Raw genomic sequence first — 23,850 nt, forward strand, 5'->3', positions numbered from 1 at the left:
ATTGCATTGGGGGGGGTGTTCATTAAGACAACAGAAGGCTCTAAGGGTCTAAGATCTTAAAGCAATTATTATTAGCATATGCACATAAAGGCTCACTTATAACCCTACAGAATCGCTCAGGATAGAGAGTTGAAAATAGTGTGTGTGTGTGTGTGTGTGTGTGTGTGTGTGTGTGTGTGTGTGTGTGTGTGTGTGTGTGGCGTCACTCCTGTAGGTTTATGGCAACAGATATTATCTTATTGAGCAGGATCACATAATCCACTGGCACTGAAGTCAAAACCTTTACAATAACACAGCCTTTAGAGCTTCTTTTCATTTCCGAGTTACAAGGCAGACGGACAGGACATGTGCAGTGCTTTTTTTGTGCACTTCCTCTGATCCTCGGCCAACCATAATGTTGACATATGAACACGCGGTCATTCTAACTAATTGCAGATGACTGCACAACACGTCCAGCGGAACGGTTAGAGCGGTACTCTACAGCTCAAACAGATGCTTCCCGTCTTCCAAAGCACTGAAAAAGGTGCGTCCCCTTTTGGATGATAAGGCAATAACCTCACAATCACAAGGCATGCTAACTGAAATCAACTTTATGAGGAGCTATTTTGCATCTGCTCTAGCTACCCACTGACCGCGTTGAGTATATGTTTGTGCTCCTAGTAAATTGACACATTAAGTTTTAATTAGCAAGCATCCATCCAGTCTCTTGGAACACCTGCTACAATTTAGGTAACTAGTCATCTGTGAATGTGCAGTGTGCCTAATAAGCTTATAAGTTATTTGATGCAAGGGGATAATTGATCATTCAACCTTTCTACAGTAGTAGCATCAGTCAGACAATCAACAAACAAGTCAGAAACGTTATGGAAGTGGTTAAGGTATATTCACCTGCTGGCTGGAGTGTGTGGAGGGTTTCAGCCTGACTTGGGCCACCCATTGCTGCTGAGTGATGGTGTCACTGGCCTTGATCAGCAACGGTGACGCAGGGAGCATAGAGTGCTCAATACTCCTGGCAGCATAAACTACTCCGTCAGCCTCTATTCGGAAGTCCGATGGGTTACTGCATTCAAATCGCACCAGACCACCGCGGCCACAGTCGACAAATCTCACTGCAAGAGACAGAGACAGATAGATTTACGTTTTTTTTTTTTTTTTTAAATTAGCCCAAAAGTGAGAGAGAAACCTAGGGAAAAAATAGCTATAGAGATAAAGGAGGTGGAAGACAGACAGCCAGCCAGACACAGAGGGTCCACAAAGGTTTTCTGATTCTCCTTCTCGCTCATAAATTATTCACTTCAAGCTGTGCCCCAAAGGTATTGCTCAAAGCAGGTGCAGTGGAGGAGAGAAAACTAAAGAAAAAAGGGGAGGGTGCCCCTTAAGGTCTATTAAAGAAGAACCCAAAACATTAACATTTAAAACTCCAAATTAGTCTAAATGCCCCACTGTGTTTGCGTCTGAGAAAATATATACAGTGTGTATAAACATGTTTCTATAATTCTGCTGAATAAGTCTTATTTTATTCGCAGCTAAGGCCATCGCATGCTAGCTTTGTCCCCCATGACATACAGGGATGCCTTCCGCGGATGACTACCGATCCTCAGCTCCTCGAGTGACAGAAGTAAGCGTGTGTGATGTTTATTTCATCAGCATGTTGTTCACACAGGAACAAAAAAACACAGAAACTCACGAACGCAGCCTACGTAGCCCCTACGTGTGTACACACACACACACACACACACACACACACACACACACACACACACACACACACACACACACACACACACACACATCAACACCTAAGTGTGTGTCATTGTGTGATCCTTTTGTGTGGAAATGTTTTCCTGGCAGGCCCCCCTTCATGTTTATAGCACACACAAAAACAGGAAAAGATAGAAATTCCTCCCGGCCACAGAGATCACAACGTTACCATATATCGTTTGTGTGGAGGCTCTGCCGGTGCCGCCTTAAATTATTAAAGGAGATGTGGAATTACTTAACAAAAGCCTTGAAGGAGGGTGCCTAATCTTCTTTTGTGCTGCTACCTTGGGGACCCACAGATGTCCTCAGAGTATCATCTGCACTCAGAGCGCGTCGAGTTTCTCTGGGCTTGGGGAGAAGGATGCAGTACATCAGTTCAGGGTCCAAAGGAAGTCATAAGTTTAACCCCAAGGCCTAATTTAATAGTATTACCCAAACACATGCAATCAATTGTCCTAAAGTGCACCACACCCTTACTACTAATAAATCTTTCGGTAATGACAAGGCTGAAGTTAGCACTTTTTTTGTTGCTTGTAACAGCAGACAAGGCAGATGTTTTCCTGCAGATACCCTAGGTCCCAGGTGTACCTATTTTTTTAGTGAGCAACTAAAGGCAGAATGGCTGTAAGCAACACAGCAGAAGGAAATAGAAGTAAAATATTTTTTTTTAAAAAGACAATCTAATAATGAAAAGTAAATGTCGCAAAACAAGAGTGGAAAAATCCAAACACCAGAGCAAGCATACTATACAAACTAGCATGTTTTTTAATGTGAGAAGTAGAATGTCAGTAACAGAGGGAGAGAATGAATCAAAAATAGGATGTTGCATAAGGTCATGCAGTGTAGTCACAATTAATTCATGAAAATGCAATCTTGCTATACTTTATCAAAACCAAAACAGGAAGAACAAATCTTGTGCAACGACCATGAGCTGCATTACATTACAGCTGCTGCTAAAATATTTAAACACAGATGTAACAAGAAAATAGCACTGCAAACTGCACTTTTTTTACCTCAAGAATTGCAATTCATCTAAATATTGCTTAACAGCACACAAGGTAAAATAGCATCGCAGGAGAGCCAGCGGTTCCAATAATGACGATAGAAGATGACAAGATCTTTCTTCCATACTGAAATACACTTGATATTTACCATCTCCTTCCTGGCTGCTTTTGTTCAATTACCCTTGACCAATTAGCTTTTTTTTGTCTCTTTGAACTTGGCAAAGCTGACATCAGATAGATGACCTTCTCTCTCTGAAGGTTTGCCTTAAAGCCAGCCACCTGTAAACTCACAGCCTTCAGGCAATCACCAGACAGCCCAAGTCAGCAGATCCTCAGACAGAGGTAGAATACAGAATAAGGGACTGTCAAAATAACTCACAATGCAGCCGATAGATTTAAGAATTTCACTTGAGGTGCTTATGCTATATAATGCTATTCAGCAAGTGTAAGCTGAAATGATTAATCATGTCATGGTTCCAGCTTCTCAAATATGAAGATGTGTTACTTTTCTCTCTTTTATATCTTTGAAAATTAACAATACAAAGAATTTAAAGACGTCACATCTGACTCAAGGAAATAGTGATGGTCGTTTTGTTTTTACAGTTTTCTGACATTTCATAGACCAAGTTTTACATTATTCGGGAAAATAACTAGCAGTGATTAGGGGCGTTCTAGTCATTATTTAGTAAGTAAGTAGTAACAAGACAACAGTAATGTAAAGCTGACTTATCTGATCTTAAAATATTAATTTATATGCTTTAGTTGTCAAAACCTAAATCTAAAAATTTTAAACAAATATGTATGCTAATAACTCACTTCTTTTAAGTACAACTATAACTAAATGCATAAGTGTCTGGCACTTTTTCCACATTGTGGATCCACAGAAGCTGCAGCCCATGTGCTTCGATTTTCTGTCCTACTGGCACTTTTGACTATATATTTTTGTGAACCTGTGTAGCAGCTCACTTGACAGCACTGCTCCCCTTGTGATTTATTTTAGCCCCAGCCTCTTGTTTAGCTAGGCTTCAGCTCTTTAACATTGTCTGAAACGTGGCCATCTGAGAGGCCCTTCAACAGTCAGCCCCCTCTGCAATCGCAACACAAACTCCCAGCAGGCACAACCGTTTCCAATGATAATGAATGAGAATGTCCAGCATGTGTCTATTCATTTATCAGACACACCCTGGTGGCTTATAAAACCACAGAAATGTGTAGTGTGGTACAGGTTAAACCCTGGCTGCTGCAACTTATCTATATCTAGATGTATTGGCTCCCCAAGGTGCAGGGCTAAAAGAGGTCTTGGCTGCCACACCCTATCAGACATGTCGTCATGGGCACAACGATAAAGGCCTTTGGTTTGGACAGAAATGCCGATGCAGCAGAGGGGGGCTGGGGGTTAGAGAGAGAGAGAGAGAGAGAGAGAGAGAGAGAGAGAGAGAGAGAGAGAGAGAAAGAAACAGGCCTGTCAGCATAAAGGCCTGTCCAACTAATGCCCTGCACCGGGGCCCAAAATTACCTCCAATTCAATGATCCTTTTCACAGCTTAGATGCCCCCCCCCCCCCCCCTCACTGACAAGCAACACAAAAACCCCAGCTAACCTCTCCGTAGTGCCGGAGTGCCTCTCTATTGTCTGCTCCATCACGTGATAACTCTAACTCAGACAGACACATATAGTTATAGAGAGATAGGGGGAGGCAGAGAGGAATACATTTAATTTGGAACATGGAATGTGGACTCCGTGACTGCACGGAGGCATAGAAAATGTTCCACAATTTTAGCTTTTAAGCCTGCCTGCCAAATACACTGGCTGCAAGTGAGCATGCTGAAAGTCCCTCTAATGTGCTGTAAATGTGACAAGACTGAAACCTCTCATGTGAGATCATCCTAATATACCATCATTCATTTCTGGGAAGTGAGGTCACTGACAGTTGAGAAATACTCAGCATAGGTGTTTCATCAGTAACCGTGGATAAATGCAGACCCAGGCAAATACCCCAGTGGCAATCCCCCCCCCCCACCCAACCCTGGCAAATGGTACAACACCCCTGACAAAATGCATTATTCACAAATGAATGTGACCAGGTTTAGTACAGTGGCCTGCACTGGCGATGAGACAATGCAATATGAAGCAGAGGCTCCAACTGAATGTGCTTTGAGAGACATCCATGCCAGCTCCACTGTTTATAAGATCCTGTTAAGCCCCAGTGAATCTCACACTCTGGTACCTCAATTTAAACTGCTGTGATATGAAATTCTAATCCAGTCCAAAATTGGGGAGAACATGCCAAATTAAGGTCAGCATTCGCTAACAGCGTACAGACTTTGTGCCCGACTACAAAAAACATTTTTCAAAGCATATTGTGTAATTGCCCAATTATTGCACAGAATGCTAAAAGCACAATACACTAATGTTAATAAGATGGCTGCTTGCTATGCTTAATTGTGCATGCATATGTTATTTTCACTAACGGTACTTTTTTTTAATGCTATTATTATGAATACATATTCTACAGCTTCAAGGTTGATAGGTAAACAAATGCCATTGTGCAACTTGCTACATCCTATTCTTCACAACTATGGCTAATTCCATGTAGATGCTTAAAATGTACTATACATTCAGATCATTACGATAGCAATAAACAACTATTTGCTATGTACAGTAACACTGTTGCCATTGTTGGCGCTGTTAGCGCTGCTAGCCGCCACCATTTTGGCTCAGCCACTTCCACGTTTGCTTGTGACATCAGAGGTGAGAGCCGTGTGCAGGCAATCCCGGCCCAGACTCTGAATGTCATATATAGTACCTTTAAATAAGACTATTTTTTCTTTCAAGTCTTCCAAAGGAAATAACTGTTTTGTTGCTCTCCGGTCTGATGCAATCCATAAAGATGCAAATGTTTAACTATGCACTAGAGCTGGGCGATATGGAGAAAATCTAATATTCCGATATGTTTGACCAAATACCTCAATATCGATATTGTGGCGATATTGTAGGGTTAACAATTGGTGCTTTCACAAAATATGCACACAATCAGATTTTTGATAAATAATTATCAGTTATGTTGATATAAAACCTATGTGGGTAAAGGCAAATAATAGAACAGCTAGAACAGTCTGGTGTGTTCGGAAAACGACATCACTCTTTAAACCAAGAAAAGACAACACTTGTGTCACATCAGGATATAACAATATCCAAAATTGAAGACGATATCTAGCCTCATATATCAATATCGATATAATATTGATATATTGCCCAGCGCTACTGTGCACATTTAAACGGATATTTATACTATATACTATTATCAATAGTTTCAAGAATTAAGTCAATAAATGTGGGGTTGTGAAGGCAACCTCAATCCTTTTTAGTAAAATAAACAGCACTAGTAAACCAAGACATTCTTAATATCCATGCATTCAAATAAGGTGAGGTTCAGAGACAACACAAAGATATATTTCTGTTTACAGAATATATGGTATTCTTCAGAAAGTAAAGTGTTTGTAGCTGAAGCTTGGATCTGGGAATGATGATACTGCCTTTTGCCAGACTAAGCCCTTGAAGGCGTTTTACTAATGCACTGCACTTCAAACGTGCAAAGCATTCCATGCATTTATAGCTGGGCCTAAAATATGTTAGGGATTTGCATGAAAAAAACATGCAGTGTTTGTTCTCTGTTCAGTGTCTCTAGCAATTAAGAAAACTAAAGAGGAATTGCATCAGAGCATAAACACATTTAACAAGCAAGCTGGCTCGTTTTCCTAGTTTGATTGCAGTGACCATTCCCCCAACACTTGGTTTGTGTAGTTTGTGCATATTGCTGGAGCTATTTTTCCTTCCTAAAGCTGCTGCCTCAATTAGAGAATTATGAAGTGGCCCTCAAAAAACGTATTGATACTACCTTCCCTTATCACACACACCCACATGGGTATACACACTGAGAAATTTAAGTAGCATGGATGTCTGAGTAGCTATAGCCATATGAGCTTGCTCAATCTCAAACACAGACATTTTTAAGAACCCTTGATCTAGAACACTGGCCCTTGGGATAGGGGAAACTATTTTAATTTGTTTAGCATTGTTCTTTCTTTTCTTTTTACACTTGCATTTATATCACATTTGCACATGGTCATTTGCTCTCAAAAGGTACTGCAACCATGTTTGACAACCATTGCATTTAAAGGACAATTACAAGGTAAGCAGACTCCCCATCAGGACAAGAGTCACCTTCATTTTCTTCAAAGTGCCAAAGCTTCTCCCTGTTCCTGTTGGTTACATATGTTCTTGGTTGTGTCTCAGCAATGATTTGCCTTTATGAAACTACCATTACCCTCTCCACTGGCTGTCCCATGCCTACATATCAGCCACATGCTTAGTAGATACCTGCTGGGTTCTGACTGAGCAAAAAGCTAGCAGAACTTATCCGGCTGCTGTGATCTTCCTAAACCGACATTCAGTACGAGCCTCTTATTCCTGTGGCAAAACAGGTTTCTCTTTGAAGAAATAAATGCATGATGACAGTTGGGCTCTTTTGAATAAGTAATATTTGGCCTTTGGAAATCAGCAATCTTGATGGGTTAGTAGTGAAGGGGAAGTGCATGGGGACATCACAATTATTCTCGGGCCTTTGTTGGCTAAATGAAATGATTCTGTGTTTTCCAGTACAATGACAGCTGAGCATTGTGTGGATTACTGTGTCATTGGAGCCAAGAGCTGATAAGGCTAAGCTACATCCTTCTGCAGTTATCAGCGCATAGCTACTGGGATTTTCTTCTGTGAGTTATTGAGACGAGCGGCTTGATACAGAGGCTTTAGTGGGGTATTAAACTGACCACATTACCAGGATGTCAAACACTCTTACTCTTTATGATGTCTTTCAGAAAAGCTTGGTGACCCCTTGGAAAGCCTACAGGTGAAGTTCATTATGAAAGGCATCACATTAATATGCTGGTAAATCAAACTACTAAAATGACTAATGATTGCCAGATTTATAGATTGCCAAAAATATCTGCCTTCCAGTATGTTTCACTGCCCTTTCTCCTTCAAGTTCAAAGGACGATAATTGATACTTTTTGAAGAATGAAACTTATAATTATTGTAGACTATGATTGGGCTAAGTGTAAGGTAAATGTGACCATATAATAGCAATGTAGTCTCCTGTCTCTAAATCTTTCAAGCCTGTTTGTCTACAGCGCCCAGTTGGCAGAACATCTCACATGTAAATCAGAGTTGTATGAAATGAGGTGTTGAACTTTATGACCATAACTGCTATTCTTTGACCTCCTTCTGTCTGCCCATAATAAGGTTTATAAGGTTTTTAATTGCTCTCTATACCTTAATTCACCGAATACCTGCTGGTATTGGTCACTTTGTTCAATACACAAAAGCTTTAATGATTTATGGAGGTAAGGAGGAAAGGATGGAGAACAAAAACAGGTAGGGGTTAAATAAGCCGTCTGTGTGAAGTTGGAGGCCAGAGGCATGTTGAGAAACTGAGATGCCTTTTAGAAATCAGAGTGTGAATAATAAGCCATTTAAGGCGGCCACATGCATCATTTTTTTATTGTTCCTGTATTACAGAGGTCATTCTCTGGTGACCATACGCCGCAGTAATACACATTTTAGAGAATGCTCTACTGCACGGTGCATCCATCTCTGTTGTGCCGTGGGGCTGTTACAGTGCTACTACGTCTCAGGCATTTTCAGCTGGACAGGAAGTTAACTCATGTCTGAGGCTATTGTTGGGTGAGAAATAACCATGAATAATAAACATCAGATATTGATTGGTTTATTTTTTTTTATGCATCTACTTTGTTGAACACAAAGATACTACTTAAAAGAAAGAGCTCAAGTATTTTGCACAGTCAGATTCCCTAAAAAAAATATGAATTAATTTTTAAGTAAAAAAAACACATTGGTTTCATCACTTTTATAGAGATATATAAGGTGAAGAATTTGCTAAAGTTAGATGAAAGAAGTGATGGTTTATAGGTGACTTTTTCTTAAATATATTTGGAGGTTAATGTTCAAACAAAGTCCAAGAGAAAGGAGAAAAGACCAGTCAGCAGCCAATGGCTACATCAGCTGATCACTATGAGCCCCCATGCCTCGGGTTCCAAGCTGAGCTGATATTTTCTGAAGAGGCTGATCACGAGGGCCGGGCACTAAAACTGCCTCAGTGCAACCTGTAATGTGACATTATTAGGTCCTTTTGATCTCAAAAGCACAGACTCAAAGCTATTTAGTTCTTCCCCTTGATCATTCCCATCAAAATACCATCATAAAAATCAAAGAGACAAAGAAGGAGGCAGTGACCAGTGATGAGGTAACCGCTGCTGACATGTTCACTGGGTCTTGTAAGACTTTTTAATCATAGCAGCAGAGTGGGTCCTGTGTCTCGGATATGCTGCTGACAGAAGAGGCGCAGAAATATACATCTCTGCCCAGAACTGTACCAATCATTGTTCTGCAGGGACAATCATTATCCAGGGCTTTTGGTGTAGAATAGGTGACTTACGCAATGATTTCAATGTCTCCTGCTTTCACCAAGTGGAAAACTAACAGTGTTAAAATAACACATTGTTAGGCTATAGACTCCAACTTCTCTACGTCTCTAGCTGTAGTAAATATTAGCAGTGCTATGGCTCAGCACCCTCCTATTTCAACTGAGTCATGTTTATGGAAATTATAACAGCAATCACTAAAGTATTATATTTATACATTCAAAACCTGTTATCACTGCAGAAAACACTATTGGTGTCGAGTGGTTGAAGATGGCTGGTGCCAGACAGAAATGCTCAAACGCCAGTTTGTGTGCAAACATTGCATGTTTTTGTAAAGGGTGGGAAGATATTGTATCAATCAAATCCTGACCACTTGCATATTTGTCATTCGTGCAGTGAACGAGTAACAAGAGGAAGCTGTGTATTAAGCCACATTTTGGAAAACATAGGGACTGCTGAGGAATGAATTATGCGACAGGAGTGGTTTGAGAAGTTTCAACTGCTTTTTTTATACTTTTTCTTTTTAAATGATTTGTGTTTCAGTTTTACGATAGAAATGGTTATGAAACATTAAATTAAAAAATAAGAATTTGATCCTAAATGCAGTGCACATATCACATTCCACATTGGATATGTTCCAAGGAAGTTAAAAGACAGACATGATATTTACTGGGGGAAAACAAACCAAACAGTTCATTAAAGCTTTGATTTGCGTTTGACAAAGGTTGCGCAAATGAATGTTTAAGAAGACAAAGACATTTCCCGGGAGATTGACCACAGAGGAAGCTATTTGTAGGTTATCAATTTTGATCAAATTAAAACAGATGTTATGTTAGGACGTGATTAAATTCCGACAAATTGTCTAACCTCCTGTGTCATTACTTGACATGGAGTTCATTTAATGCTGAAAGGAGGCAGTTCCAGCCACCGTCATGCGTGACAAGTGCCCTTTTCAAATGTAACATGCCCAAAGCTTAGCTATAGAGCAGCACATGGTTAATACTAACCCTAAAGTCTTCAAGTGCTTTCTGTCTAGTAATACATGTACCCATCTTAATCGCCTCACTATATTCAAACACATTAAACTTTCATTACATGGTGCCACACCAGTGATCAGCCAGGACAAACACAATGGCAAGGACATCATGTGATATCAAGACTGTAACATGTATGAGTAATATGAATAATATTTTGATTTACATGAACTACTTCCCACTATCTGTTTCCTGAGTCATATTCACACATTTGCCGAGCCCGACAGGCATTAAGATATTTATGTCCGAGCCCGACCCGAGCCCGACACAGTTAAAATCTCTTTTTTTTCTCATACTAATGACACATGTATGTTTGTTTAAGTGTGGAACTGTAGGGCATTCGGAAATGTCAACAGATGAGCGCCTCAGCGCAACAAGTGCACGTTAATAAGCTGTTTAATTTAAAATGTTCAGTGCCTTATCGCGCTGATGTGACCGAGCCCGACCCGAACATCATTTCTAAATATCTGTCCAAACCCGGCCCGGCAGGTACCGCCGGGTACCGCCGGGTCCCGACGGGCTCGGTTCGGGTATCCATCCTCTACATACCACCTTGCAAGGGAATAATACTTGGGCCTGCTTTCCATAGCTTTGTTGTCAGTCAAACCCATGCAAATGACTAGTTCAGGTAAAGACTGACGCGGTCCACTGAATCCAACTACAAACCTAACCACACACACAAACAATGCAGTTTCTGTTCACTCCCCTTTTCATTTTACCATGCACACGCGGATGTGAGTGCACACACATGCTATACAGTTTCCCTTTATCCTTCTGTGAGCTCAAAACAGAACAGCACAGCAATTTGAGCCACATTCAAAAAGTGAGGGATTTTATACAACACAGAGTGTCTGTGAAAAGAAAAGACATGGAAGGATGTGATGCACTCACCTATAGCATAAGATGTAAAATAAAAGCTGTATCACAGTCACAAGTTCATGCTGAGTTTTTGAGAACAAAACTAATGGAATTCCTGCTCCTCTGCCTTTTCCTTTGGAGAAGTCGGGGCACGGGGAGAAACAAGGAGAAGGCATGTAAATCCTCTGGCTAGGAAACAAAGCGGCAGACAAAGGAAGATGAGGCTGACAGCCTCTGGAGAAGACTATTATACTGTTAGATAGGGGTCGGATCTGTGTCTCTCTCAAAGTAAAGAAAAATGCTTTATTGAGTCACACAAAAAAAATATTCTACCTTACTGTTTATAACAACCTCTGTAAATTGTTGTAAAACAACATGTACATTTATGTGGTAATCAGTAAAAATATGAAGAATATAAGGAAAGAAAAAACTATTTGAGAACTTAAAAACTTTAAATAAAACTAATGAGGCCATAAAACTTTTGAGGCCATAATGATATGTAAATGCATCTTTTTCAAGCTAAACAAAGCAAATGAGTCATTGTGGTGGGCGGACCATTATAGTCCCAGCTACCAACCATAATCCTCATTTTACTCACTTGCCCTATGCCACACATCACGAGACACGTAAAATGTCTCTCAAAACCCCATCATAAGACCAAAACAAACCACCATAACAGTACACCATAGAGTCACTGGGTTTAGAAACCTGCCTCTTGTGAGAGGTTGGGGAGAAGAGAAAATGTAAAAAAAATAAAATAAAATCTGTCCGCAAAACAATGACAGCAAGGAAAAAGAAGATTCTTCAAAGCGAGGGATTAGGGGAGCTGCCAATACATGGGGTGTGCGCATTTGCCATTGCACGTTTGAATCAATATGTGTCAAATTCCGCTTGAAACACAATTAGCCCGTGCTTAAAGAGAAGACGGAAAATACACAGAAGCAAAATTAAAGACAAGCCAAATGTTCCTCTCAAAAGCTTTCACATTCAACACATATACAGCTTTTCAGGCGCATGACAGCTTGTTATGTGCTGCTTCAGTCGAAGAAGGCAAACAGAGAGGAAAGCATGCATTTGTATGAATTTACAAAAACTGTCTTATTGTGTCAACCGAGCTTATCCCGTTGTACTTTGTTGGTTCCTGGAGATATCAAGCTACAACTGGGATGTCGAATGCATCTCGCTACTAACCTACTTTGACCTGCTTGACCCTCCCCCATACATAGTTCGTGCTCAAAAGGGATCAACCTGGTGGAACGGAAAATGGGGAGGAGGCGGTCTATTCTATAAATGGATGTTAGTATAAAATCCACCTGTGCAAAGCAATTATTGACTGTATCTCAAGGCTAAATTAATCATATTTTTAAATTGATAGCACAAACGTATATACTTGCAGTAGACAAATAAATCCATTTTAATGCTTCTTTTAAATGCGGCCAGTTTGGAGGCTATGAGAACTAGAGTGGTTTATCTGAGTTGGATGGATACATACATATTGTGCACAATCCAGAGCCATTATTGACCCCTGTTTTTTGTGTTGTCTTAAATGCAGAAGTTCAGCCTCTGACGCTCAATGCGGCATCAATTTGTAAGAGAGGCACATCTTTCTATTAGGCCTGCTCACTTTCATATGCATGACTTCTTTTTTTTATTTCTGAGCAGAAGCAATTTAACACTATCCAACCTGACAAATTGACATATTGCATTGGAGTCTCGCCTTCACATAATGCAAGGTGAGTGGCATTATAACTACACAAACTATTTGATAATTCAAAAAAGTTTTCCCATTAAAATATGCAGACTGAATAATATGTATACTCTCCAAAGCTAAAATGTGGCTTTTATCAGTTCGTAGAAATAAAGAATGAACATGGTTGTTATGTGAGCAAAATCTGCATTGCACATTATAAATAGAAATGTTTAATAACAGTCTCTAAACTGTAACAGTTGCCCAGTGCAAATGCAACATCAGGTGTGAACAATTAGTCTTGGCATCAATCCAGCACACGGAAGTGTCTCCTCTCACATGCATTATCTTTGTTAAGGGAACAGTAGAGCATTACCATGTGGGGAGCATGGCTCTGTGACTGGACTCTTACTCCCATGTAATCAGCTGAACTGAGTGGGTTCAGAGAAAGATCTGTGCAGCTGTGGTTTATTACAGACACAATGAGTCCCAGATTAGGGGAGCTGGAAGGACGGAGAGAGAGGATAGGGGGAGGAGGAAGGAGGGGTGAAAATGACTCCAAACACATCTGTCCTCAGTTTGTCTGCAGCTATAACACCAAACCACAAGCATGGTCATGTACAAATCTGTCTCCGCTTCGAAAGGCCGCCTGCGGAAATGTTTCCAGTTCCAGTTTTTAACGCGAGGACTCGTGGGAATAGACTGGCGTCTCGCAGTGATAGCAACGTTCGTCAGGGTCACACTAACATGGACGGCGGTGGCACAAACAAGCAGGTGGCACAAACATGTGAATAGCTGTGGACAACTGCTGGTGTCTCAGGGAAACAATCAGTAATGATTTTATTGTGACCCTTAGTTTTATAGTGAATGGCATGTGCTGTTTCCTGCTGTTTCCACTTTATTTCTTTGCTTTATCTGATCGGTCATTAAGTAGTGTAATTGTTGTCCAATTATATAAAGCTTTCAGGCCAGGCCTGACAGTGCATCTGCACAGTTGTAAAGTGGGCTTTCAAACTTCAAATAGGCAAGGGATCTCAGTGCCTCTACTTGAGTCACCCTAACCAACCCAGAGAGGGAGCGAGAGAGACAGATGAGAGGTAGAGAAGTGAGGGGCTATGTTTGGTCCTCTCAGGCAAACAACAAAATGCAGGTTCACATCATGTTATGCCAACAGAGGCAAGATTCACCAGGAAGACATCCCACTACCATTTAGAGCTTACTGAAAAGCCTTTCTATCCCCCCTTAGAACAGCTTATGCATAAGGAGTGATTAAACATCAAACCACACTGTTGCACCCTAATCCACCACCCAATTCCTGATGTACCTCCATGTTTGTCTTGCTTTCTTCCTTCACATATACATAAGTAGAGACAACTTACTCTACTTAGAAATAATCCCACAATAAGATGTGTTTGAGAAGAAAGTGGCATTAAGACACAGTTACACAGTTGGGGAGATGTCCCTTTGTTACAGTTTAATTACTAACAGGAAATTCTACAGCTAATGTTTTAATGAAATGCTATTTTGGTTTTGATGGACATTGATCAGCAAAGTTGCTGGAATTTGAAGTTGGCAACGACTGGTCAATAGGCACATGACACAGGATAGATGCAGCTCTGCTTCTTTGTTGGAAATACTTGGAGCGATACAATTTTCCAGGTGGGGTCCTATCTCCTTTATAACTTCTCTGCTAGGCCTGCAAGTATAAGAATAGCAATTCCCGAAACTGGAATTGATTCATTTTTTAAAGCCCATGAACAGACCAACAGGAATGATAGGGGCTGCATCATTTGGTTTGTGGCTGGTTTTCTTACTTGCACTGCTTCTCATCTAAGGCTTTTTCCCCACTTATCCACATGCCTCTGATTCACTGGAGTGTGTACAGGAATTATGTTTTTTTTGCTAGCTTAATCTCATTACTTTCATTGGCTGATAAAACCCTGCACTAAAAGTAAGCTTATTATTTATTGTTTTGAACAAAGTCTATCTGCACCAGGCATGTGAGCATGCTCAGATGGATGCAGGGATGTAGACAAGCAGTCCAGGGGTAATAATAATAATAATAATAATAATAATAATAATAATAATAATGACCTTTTATTTTTTGTTCATATCTTCTGTGGTCAGGGTATGGCACAGCTGCTTATTAACCAGTATGATCTCCTCCGCTACTCTATTTCCTCTAGGACCACACCGGACAGATCCGGCAATATACATGGACGCTCAAGATGTACGGCCTAATAACTCATATTATATGAATTCAATAACACATGTCTATAGCTCTGCACGGTTGTTGATGGGAGCAGTAAAACAAACTTTAATATCCCAGTGTGTTAGAACTGTTAATGATCAGTGCTGTGGGCAGTTACTAGGCTGTAACTCACTGTTCACGGTCACCTTACTGCCAATGCAGGCTGTAATTATCATGCTAACACTATATATGAACATTGAAGAGATGTTCCTCTGCAGCACCCATAAATTACATTGATTTGACCTTTTTATATGCTTACCGGTTCTGTGACGTCGGCATTAACATGTGTATCCCTAAAACTCACCACATTGTCTGATCACATCTTGTTTTCTCAGGAAAGCATAAAACTGATTACTTTTGAAGGTTATTCATTAGCATGTGATTTGGCATCCGAGGGCAAGTTATTAGTTAGCAGAGGTAGGGCTTTGGCATGCCTGACGAGTACAGCAAAATATGGCAAACATGGCATGTTATGAGATCACAGACCGCCAGCCAGCTGTGTCTGTTGATGCTGTAGAACCCTTTCAACCCCCTTCAACACATGGTTTGAATCAAGTACAGCAGAGTCATACTGTGTTTTAAAAACAAGCAAAGGTTCCATGCATTTGCAGATGCTGGATTAATTAAAACACTGAAAAACACATAAAATGCATCTTGACATGTAGAAATGCTGACACTGTACTTATGGGACCACATAATCCAAAAGCACAATTCAAAAGGCGGAAAATAAATACTTGGCCAACTGTGTGTTTTAGTGCAATCGAGCAACTGTTTCACATTTAAATCTAAACAGTATTTGACAGTGAGGTTCACTGTAACGGCACAGTCCTACGCATTTAAAATCAAGGATTTAACTCTATTATGTAGTGCTGAAGTATCTAGAGACATTTTTCCAAAAATGCTGTTCAGGTGGGAAATATTCAAGAAAACAAAGTAGTTAAAATTGAATACAGCTATCACAGCCCATTTCCGTCAGCACAGGGAATTGTTCTGTTTATAAGACCGTACAGTGTTAGACTATAAGCTGTCAAGAGTATAGAAAATACTCCCCACCTCCTCTTGCGCATTTTTAGACCTAGACGCACACTAACCAACAGCTACAAATACACAGACGCACAACAGCATCTTTAATTTATTGCTTTTGAAGGCCATCCTTCTGTTATAAAGCTCATAACTATACTGAGCAAAAATCAACATAAAAGCAGAGAGAAGGTGTAAAAAAAGACAATACTAAATACTGAGAGCCATTTCGCGAAGCTGTGCGACTTCCATTACTGAAGTGTGAAAAGGGGTGCTGTTGTGTTCATTAACCCTGCACACAAGAGGCAGGGGAAGCCTGGTTTTCAGTCTCTTTTTAAACAAAAATGGTGAATAAATGTTTCTTTTCTTACGAGCATGTTAAAACTAATTAATCACTGATTGGAGACCACTGTCCCTTTGACACTCAAAAGCAGACTACGAAGCAGATACTGAACACAGGTTCAACCCACATGTAGCCTAATTCATATAATTTATGTGTACGGACTTGGTCAGCTCTGACCTCTCATCACCTCAAAACTATAAACACCACCTTGTATTATGTCCTATTATGTGCAAAACCGGTTTGCCACATCTCCACATCAGTTTAAATGGTAGAGGTTTGTAGACAATCTCTTGTTACTGAGGTTTATTCCTTTCTTGGCTGACATACGTAGAAATGATCACCACTATATACTGTGGTATGGTTATATTAACTAGAGGATTATTATAGTAACCATAACGCCATAGTTGCTATAGTTGCATAATAACCAGTGTTCACCCATTCATACCAAAGCAGGCAGAACCCAGACAAGGACCCAGGTCAGAAAACTCCTGTTGAACCCATTCACACTAATTCTGTAGTGTTTCTTTCGGTCATTTCCCATTTTTGGGATCAATAAAAATCTACCTATCTATCTATCTATCGATCGATTATCAATCGGCAAACACAGTATTTTCCTGAATTGTTTATTTGGTATGAAATGTAAAAGTTCTATGACCAGAAATGGTCAGTTGATACACAGAGATACAGTCTGGGAAAGGGCGTTGCCCATGATCCTCAGCGTATTGCTCCATCTTGTGTTACACATCCCCCCATCCTTTGTGCACAGGGACAATAACGGCATTTGGGAGGAAGGGAGGGAGGGGGGGGGGGGGATATGGTTACCTTCCCAACCAGTGTCATAACAACATATGGAGGAAGCTCAGTTACATGACAACAGGTCCACCTTTCTATATTTCTCTTCACGCTGTTTAGATGCCTCAGGACACTGATTGGTAAGCAGTAAACACAAACACACATACAGGAGAGAGAAGTTTAAGGTGGTAGTATAGAAGAGACAACTGAAATGTGGCATGTTCACAAAGACATAATGTCCATTTTAAGACTAAAGCAAGTGTCACATTGGCTTCAATGACATCATTGTGTGCAAACTCACAATAAAATCGGCACACATACTCAAAATAAATTGTGTTTGTGTCTGAAAATGATTATATCATCCCCCTCTTTTGTAAATTCATTTACATAATGTGGGTGTAGAGGGGTCAAAGATCAGCCCCATCACAAATCCCTTTGAGTGAGGACTCACAATGGGCAGGAGCTGAATGCTTTTAGCCTAGCGGCAAAAGAGAAGAGCGGCTCCTCCCTTGATGCCGCGTTCCTCCATCCCTATACCCGCACCTCTACTACATCCCGTTATTCACCGAGTTTACCATTTGAAAAGAATCTTGCAGCCTGCACTGTAACCTGAAGCGGCCTATTGCATATCAGTTTTCGACCGCGAGTAGGGAGAGCTGTGGAGGAGAGAAGAGGAAAAAATATAAGGCAGGCAACCTTGTGAAACAAAGAGAAAGAGGAGGGGGTAAAAGCAGAGCTCTACTAGTAGCTGTTTTATTGTATCCTGGTCCATGGCAAAAACTGTGGGGCTTCTTTCAGTTGTCACATTAAAAGACCCATCCGTCAGAAACAGAGCTCAGTGTGATCCCCGCAGACTGGCAAAGAGGGGACACTTTCCACTGTGCTGGCCAACACTCCTAAACCCATCTAGTGTAAATAAGATTTCCATTGGCACTCATTATGACCAGCATACAAACAAGGCCATAACATTCAACAGAAAAGAAAACAATGAAATCAAAGACCTGGTGGGAGGGAGGATTTTTGTACACTAACCAAACGTAGCTAAGCAGAGAGTATCTTTTATCCTGAATAACTCAATAATTCAGAGTGTACTATTTATAAAAACGTGTAGTTCATGTAAAGTTCATTTAGCATTAATAGGAGAGCATGGCATTATGAGGGCATTAAATCAGATTCCTACCTTGATAACTACAGCTGTTTTTTTCCGGTTGGGACTTGAGCCTCAAAGAGGGCTATTGTGCCAGAAGCCTAATGATAATGTGTGCAGGCTTATGTCAAAATAACAGCAGATATCTTAAAGTGTATGCAGCTGGTACACTAGCAGATATTGTGTTGCATCCTGAGCTGGAGGGTTTGGGTAGGAAGGGGATAACGTGACAGCTGTAGCGACCCGGGATACCAGAAAGACCTGGAAGCACAAACATTTGCCTTTCTGCCTCACTGGAATCCACATTAGGAGGTCATCGGCATTACAGAAACCGCCAGACGTGCCCCGGTGGCAGCTGTGCACGGGAGTTCACTGCCCAGACACAAACAAGAGATGGGGTGTTCAGAGAGGGAGGGGTGCTGCCATGCATGTACAGTGTGACACTGACACACTATCCCTGACAGTCTGTGGATTAAATTCAATTACCATTTCATGACAGCCAGTTCCATGGAACCAAGTACACATTTATGTATATTTAGGCCTGTAACAATTTTTACATAATTGGGGGGGTGAAGATAGATATATACATAGGCTGTGTATTTGTGTTATGACATTATCTGGGTCACATAACAGTGATATATAACCAAAAGATGTATCCTATTTGTTTAAGTAATATATGAATACATATTTTTAAATTTCACTCAAAGAGACAATTTAATCGCTGTTAATCGCAATTGTTTCAATTTTGTACAGCAACATTTGGAATTGTTACAGCTCTACTATTTTAAGTAAGAGGGGATACGTATGAGAAATGAGGCATGTGGTAACATGAGAAAGACCATTTGCATCATAAATCAATCAGGATAACATCACCAGGGTCATGTGAAATTATACCAAATACTGAAATGTTTGATGTTGTCCTTGCATATGTCCCACTCAATCAGGTTAAGGTCCTCTGCTCAAGTAGACCAGTGGGAGCCAAGCTTTTAAGATCAATGTAACATATGGAATACACCAAACTGAGAGGGAGTGGCAACCAAGGGTTAGATTTTTACACGGACAGACAGCTGGTGCCGTGAGCTATGACAGCAGAGAATTCATATGGAATTCAATTCCCTTTTTTACGGCTGTGGAATTGTGGGCAAATTGTGGAGCTTCTCTGTTAAGAACATTAAAGTTTTTTTTATGGGTCTCCTAGCAGAGAACAGGGCACTTTAATGAGGGGCAATGTCCAGCCTATGCTCCTCCTCTCTTTTAAATGCATGCTGCCTCAAAGCCCACGTTGGACCCTCAGCCACATCAGGGACATCTGGCCCCTCCATCTACAAACATGGTCCGTAATGGGCAGTTACAAAGTCCAGGGCCTGGGAATTTGCTCCGATTTATAGTTCCAATGTATCCAAACCCAGAATCCTCTGTCTATCATGGTCGCATTAGGTTATATGAGACAGGAGGCCCATCAGACCTAATAAGCCTTATCCTTTCCAGAAGATGGCCATTAAACCCCCCCCCCTACCATGCTGGCTCAGCCATCGGCTCCCAGTCTAGTAAATTAAACAAATGAATGGCGTCCTCTGTATTACAATTAAAGCATAGAATAACATGAAGCTATGAAGCTCATTAAAGCTCGACTCCATCTACACTCCAAGCAGAGCCCGGGAAAACTCAATTATAAATCATTTATAAGGCAGACATCCAATGTGTGTATTTTGTTTCACCCTTTCAATGTCAGGCTCATATTCAGTCCTACTATACGCATATATCTGAGCTTTCTTGAAGGGAGGGTGAGAGGGAGGCAGAGCCATTTTAGTTGCCCCCGACAACCCAAGTTGCTTTTGCCAAGTTGAGCCCTACTCATTTAAGTTCTCCTCTTCTTCATTTCATTCTTCTTCCCTCTTATTTCAGTTGGGGGTCTTCTGCTTTTATTAAGTCCCCTCCTCCCTTTCGTTACAAACACAACCGCATTATCCATGTCAAATCCATTGGAGACAGCCTGGGGAAGTCAATATGGAGCGAATAGATTCTCTGCTTTCACTGTGGAACTCCTGAGGCAGGGAAGGCAAACACAGTTGAAACTGTCACAGACAGCTCAAAACAACTGTAACAATTATTTTTAATCTAAGGTAAGAATATATATATATATATATATATATATATATATTTAAGAAAGGGGTAGGGTATTTTGAAAAAACAACAACAATTCAACTGCTATTTCTTCACACATTAGTCTGGTCTAAATTATTTGGGTGATATGGTTAGATGTTCTGGCAAACCTAGCAATGTCCAAGTAAATGAAAATATGTTTAAATCCCCCGTGCTGGAATAAAAGGCTGGACATGTGAGAGAAAAGAATAAAACTCTTTTCAGAGTTTTGGTAAGCTCAGAACCACTGAAGAGGATTTTTGTACATAAGCATTAATTTGTGTACTTTATTAATGTCTCTGAGCAAAGAGGAAATTCATATGCAAGGCAGACAAGAACAGAACAAGCAATTGTGAAATACGTTATTCCTCAGGTTATACCATTTAGGTGTGGATGCGAAAATAAAACTACTGTTCAGAAGATTTTCTTAGCAGTGTGAAATATCACTCAAGTGAGAGCAAGAGGCACTACAAAAATATATACAGTCTCATGCCTTGTTCTCTACAGTCTTTTTTTTTTTTTTTTAGCAATTAACACCTGCCAACAGCCTTTCACCCTCCTGTCCTGAGCCGCAGGTGTGAGGAGACCAATGTGTGACCTGATGAAAGACACACCGTTAGTGTAGTGCCAAACAGTAATTTCCCCTTACTGATAGGCCATTCTTTATTTAGCGTAGCCTAAGGAGGTATGCGTAGCCACCCCGCAGACCAACACTCACCAGCACCAACACTAAAAATAAACCATTACCACAAGCACAGCCCACTAGTCACACATTAACCACAGCAAATTAGTTCTCCATACATAGTTTCCATACATGATATGATAGTGAGTCTTGGAATTGAAACACATCAGACAGAAAACATGAGAGGGAAAAAACTAAACATGGTGGAAATATGAATCACCACCTGTACAGCACTATTTCTCCAACTCTTCCCTCTGCTCATCCAATGGCCGGAACTCTAGAAGTGACAGTGAATACTAACAACGTGAGCTAGTATCTCCTGGGCTTCTGTACAGCAGACACAGCGTAGAGTCATAAATGAGCAACTTTGACAGAAAACACATAGGCTTTTAGAAAAAAAAGGGGTGAAGGATGAGCAGCAGAGGAGGCAATGAATTTAGAGGTTGGGGGACTTTCGATATGACGGGGGTAGTTATTTGCTGGCAGCAGCAAGCCCTTTACCAACAAAGGGCCTTTCATATTTCCTGTGAACAGAGACAGAGACTCCCATTAATCCCGGAGGGAGTGCTCATCTCAGGCTTCTCCTCCTCACATAAATTACTCTTCTTATGCCCTTCCTCCCATTACTGCGCAGTGTTTACAGCATAACGACTAAAGAAAGAAAGTAGAGGAGCCAGCCACACATCTTTAATGTGTTAGGCCACTCTTAAAAACAGTTATGTCAGCACTAACTCATAACACGTGTGCCAATATTTGCTTTGCCTCTAGCCACAGTCATGAAGCTGTGGCAACCCCACTCTCCATGTCCCTCCTCTCATCCTGTCTCTCTATGTCTCATTTATATCTGTCTTTCTCATATGGGAGGAGTGAAAAAGCTCTGCCCAGCTGTCGCATTTTTGAGCAGATGAAACCCGCTCTGACGGCCAGAGTACATGCCAATCCCCACTTATCCCACACAGAATGGAGTTTAACAGGGGTGCACAGCTGCCTGTGTAGTGTACACATGCTTAGACCCCTTGTTGGTCTGGTGGAAGGCACGGTAAGCGGCTAAGGAACCATCTTCTTGCCTGTGTGGCACAATGAGAATGGATTTGTAAGATGTAGAGGAGAGAAAGAGATAGGGATGGAAATGGAGAGGGAATGCGAGAGAAAAAGGGTAAAAGAAAAAACTCTAACATGCTCAGTGTCTGGATCCCCTTATTTCAAATACACACAAATCGATGCTGGTGCAATTGTATTTTCCAAGCGCACTGCAGACACACCACAATGAGTGCTGGGGATCAGAGGATAGGTTGAGGAGAGGCTAGACACTGCATTGGCTGTGGCCAACTTTCATAGAATGCTGTTACAGCTGTCAGCAGGGTCTAACACCTACTGCCACACACACACACACACACACACACACACACACACACACACACACACACACCCTTTAATGCCTGCAACAGCCCTGTTCATAAGGTGCTCAGCGTGAAAGGGCTCTGGTTGTTAGGTTGTCTACCATTAAAAGCAACAATGGCCACACTGTTTTCCTGTGAGATTGTACTGATTATAGTTAGAAGTGGCGCAAAATTGTGCACAAATCATTTTCAAAATGTGATGATCAGATGGCCTTATCACTTTATATTCATTTACGCAATTGTACTGTAGTACTGGCCCCTGGATTAAACACTATGTATAATTGGTAATATTGAAGTCTAAAGTCATCCTCTCGTGTACTCCGTAGTACAAAATCTCAAACACCAATTTCAACTTTTATTTATTTGGCAAGAAAAACTGTTTGCCTTAACAAAATGATGGCTTAGAACACAGGTGCATTATGAATTAAGTGCAAAATAACCCAAACACACACTGTACAAGGTTTTGAAAACAACACTGCTCTGTTATTTTATTTTCATGTTCCTCTACCAGAAAAATACAGTTCATAATTTACTGTATTGCTGAAATGTCAGCAAGAGGGGATATTATAGCACGGCTTGAGTAATGTTACTTTAATCATATGCTGAAAACCTGCCCAATGCTTTAGTTATGGATTGGAATGACATGTCTGAATCTGCATGTAGAGGCTGTTTAAATGCTGCTGGGAGGAGTTGCTCTGTCCTACTTGACTCTATCCTTCTTGTGCTGTCAACGAACACACTGGTGTGATGTCTTCGTAAATGCGCCATCAGATTGGAAGTACTGCCGCTAGCATAAGCCGCACGTGTTGCACAGTGCTTGCACACAGTCACCACTTATCCACCACGTTTTTCCATCATAGTCAAGTTACACTAAATCTGTAATGCTCTTATACAGCAGAGCGAGACTGACAGTTACATTCGACACCCCATCTATGCCAACTGCGGTTTCACTACAGCGCAAGGTAGAGCTGGGCGATATGGAGAAAATCAAATATCACAATATTTTTGACCAAATACCTCAATATCGATACCGCAACGATATTGTAGTGTTGACTATTGGTGCTTTCACAAAATACAGTATTTACACAATGAGATTTTTGATAAATAATCATCAGTAATGTGGATATAATGACTAAGTGGGTAGAGGCAAATAATAGAACAGCTAGAACCGCCTGCTAAGTTCAGAAAATGACATCACTTTACTGTAATGCAGCTTTAAAACCTGGAAAA

The 23,850-nt window shown here is 40.8% G+C and overlaps 1 protein-coding gene across 1 annotated transcript in view; it reads right to left on the reverse strand.

Annotated features, from left to right (window-relative positions):
- The window catches only part of cdh2 (cadherin 2, type 1, N-cadherin (neuronal)), a 59,951-nt gene that overhangs the window by 21,983 nt on the left and 14,118 nt on the right, over positions 1–23,850 (reverse strand). The window contains exon 3 of the mRNA XM_078263902.1: positions 889–1,109. Coding sequence (XP_078120028.1) covers positions 889–1,109 — 221 coding nt within the window. The remainder of the gene's footprint in view (positions 1–888; positions 1,110–23,850) is intronic.

The sequence above is a fragment of the Sander vitreus genome, chromosome 12 (genome assembly GCF_031162955.1).
Source record: "Sander vitreus isolate 19-12246 chromosome 12, sanVit1, whole genome shotgun sequence".
In the NCBI taxonomy this organism is placed as follows: Eukaryota; Metazoa; Chordata; class Actinopteri; order Perciformes; family Percidae; genus Sander; species Sander vitreus.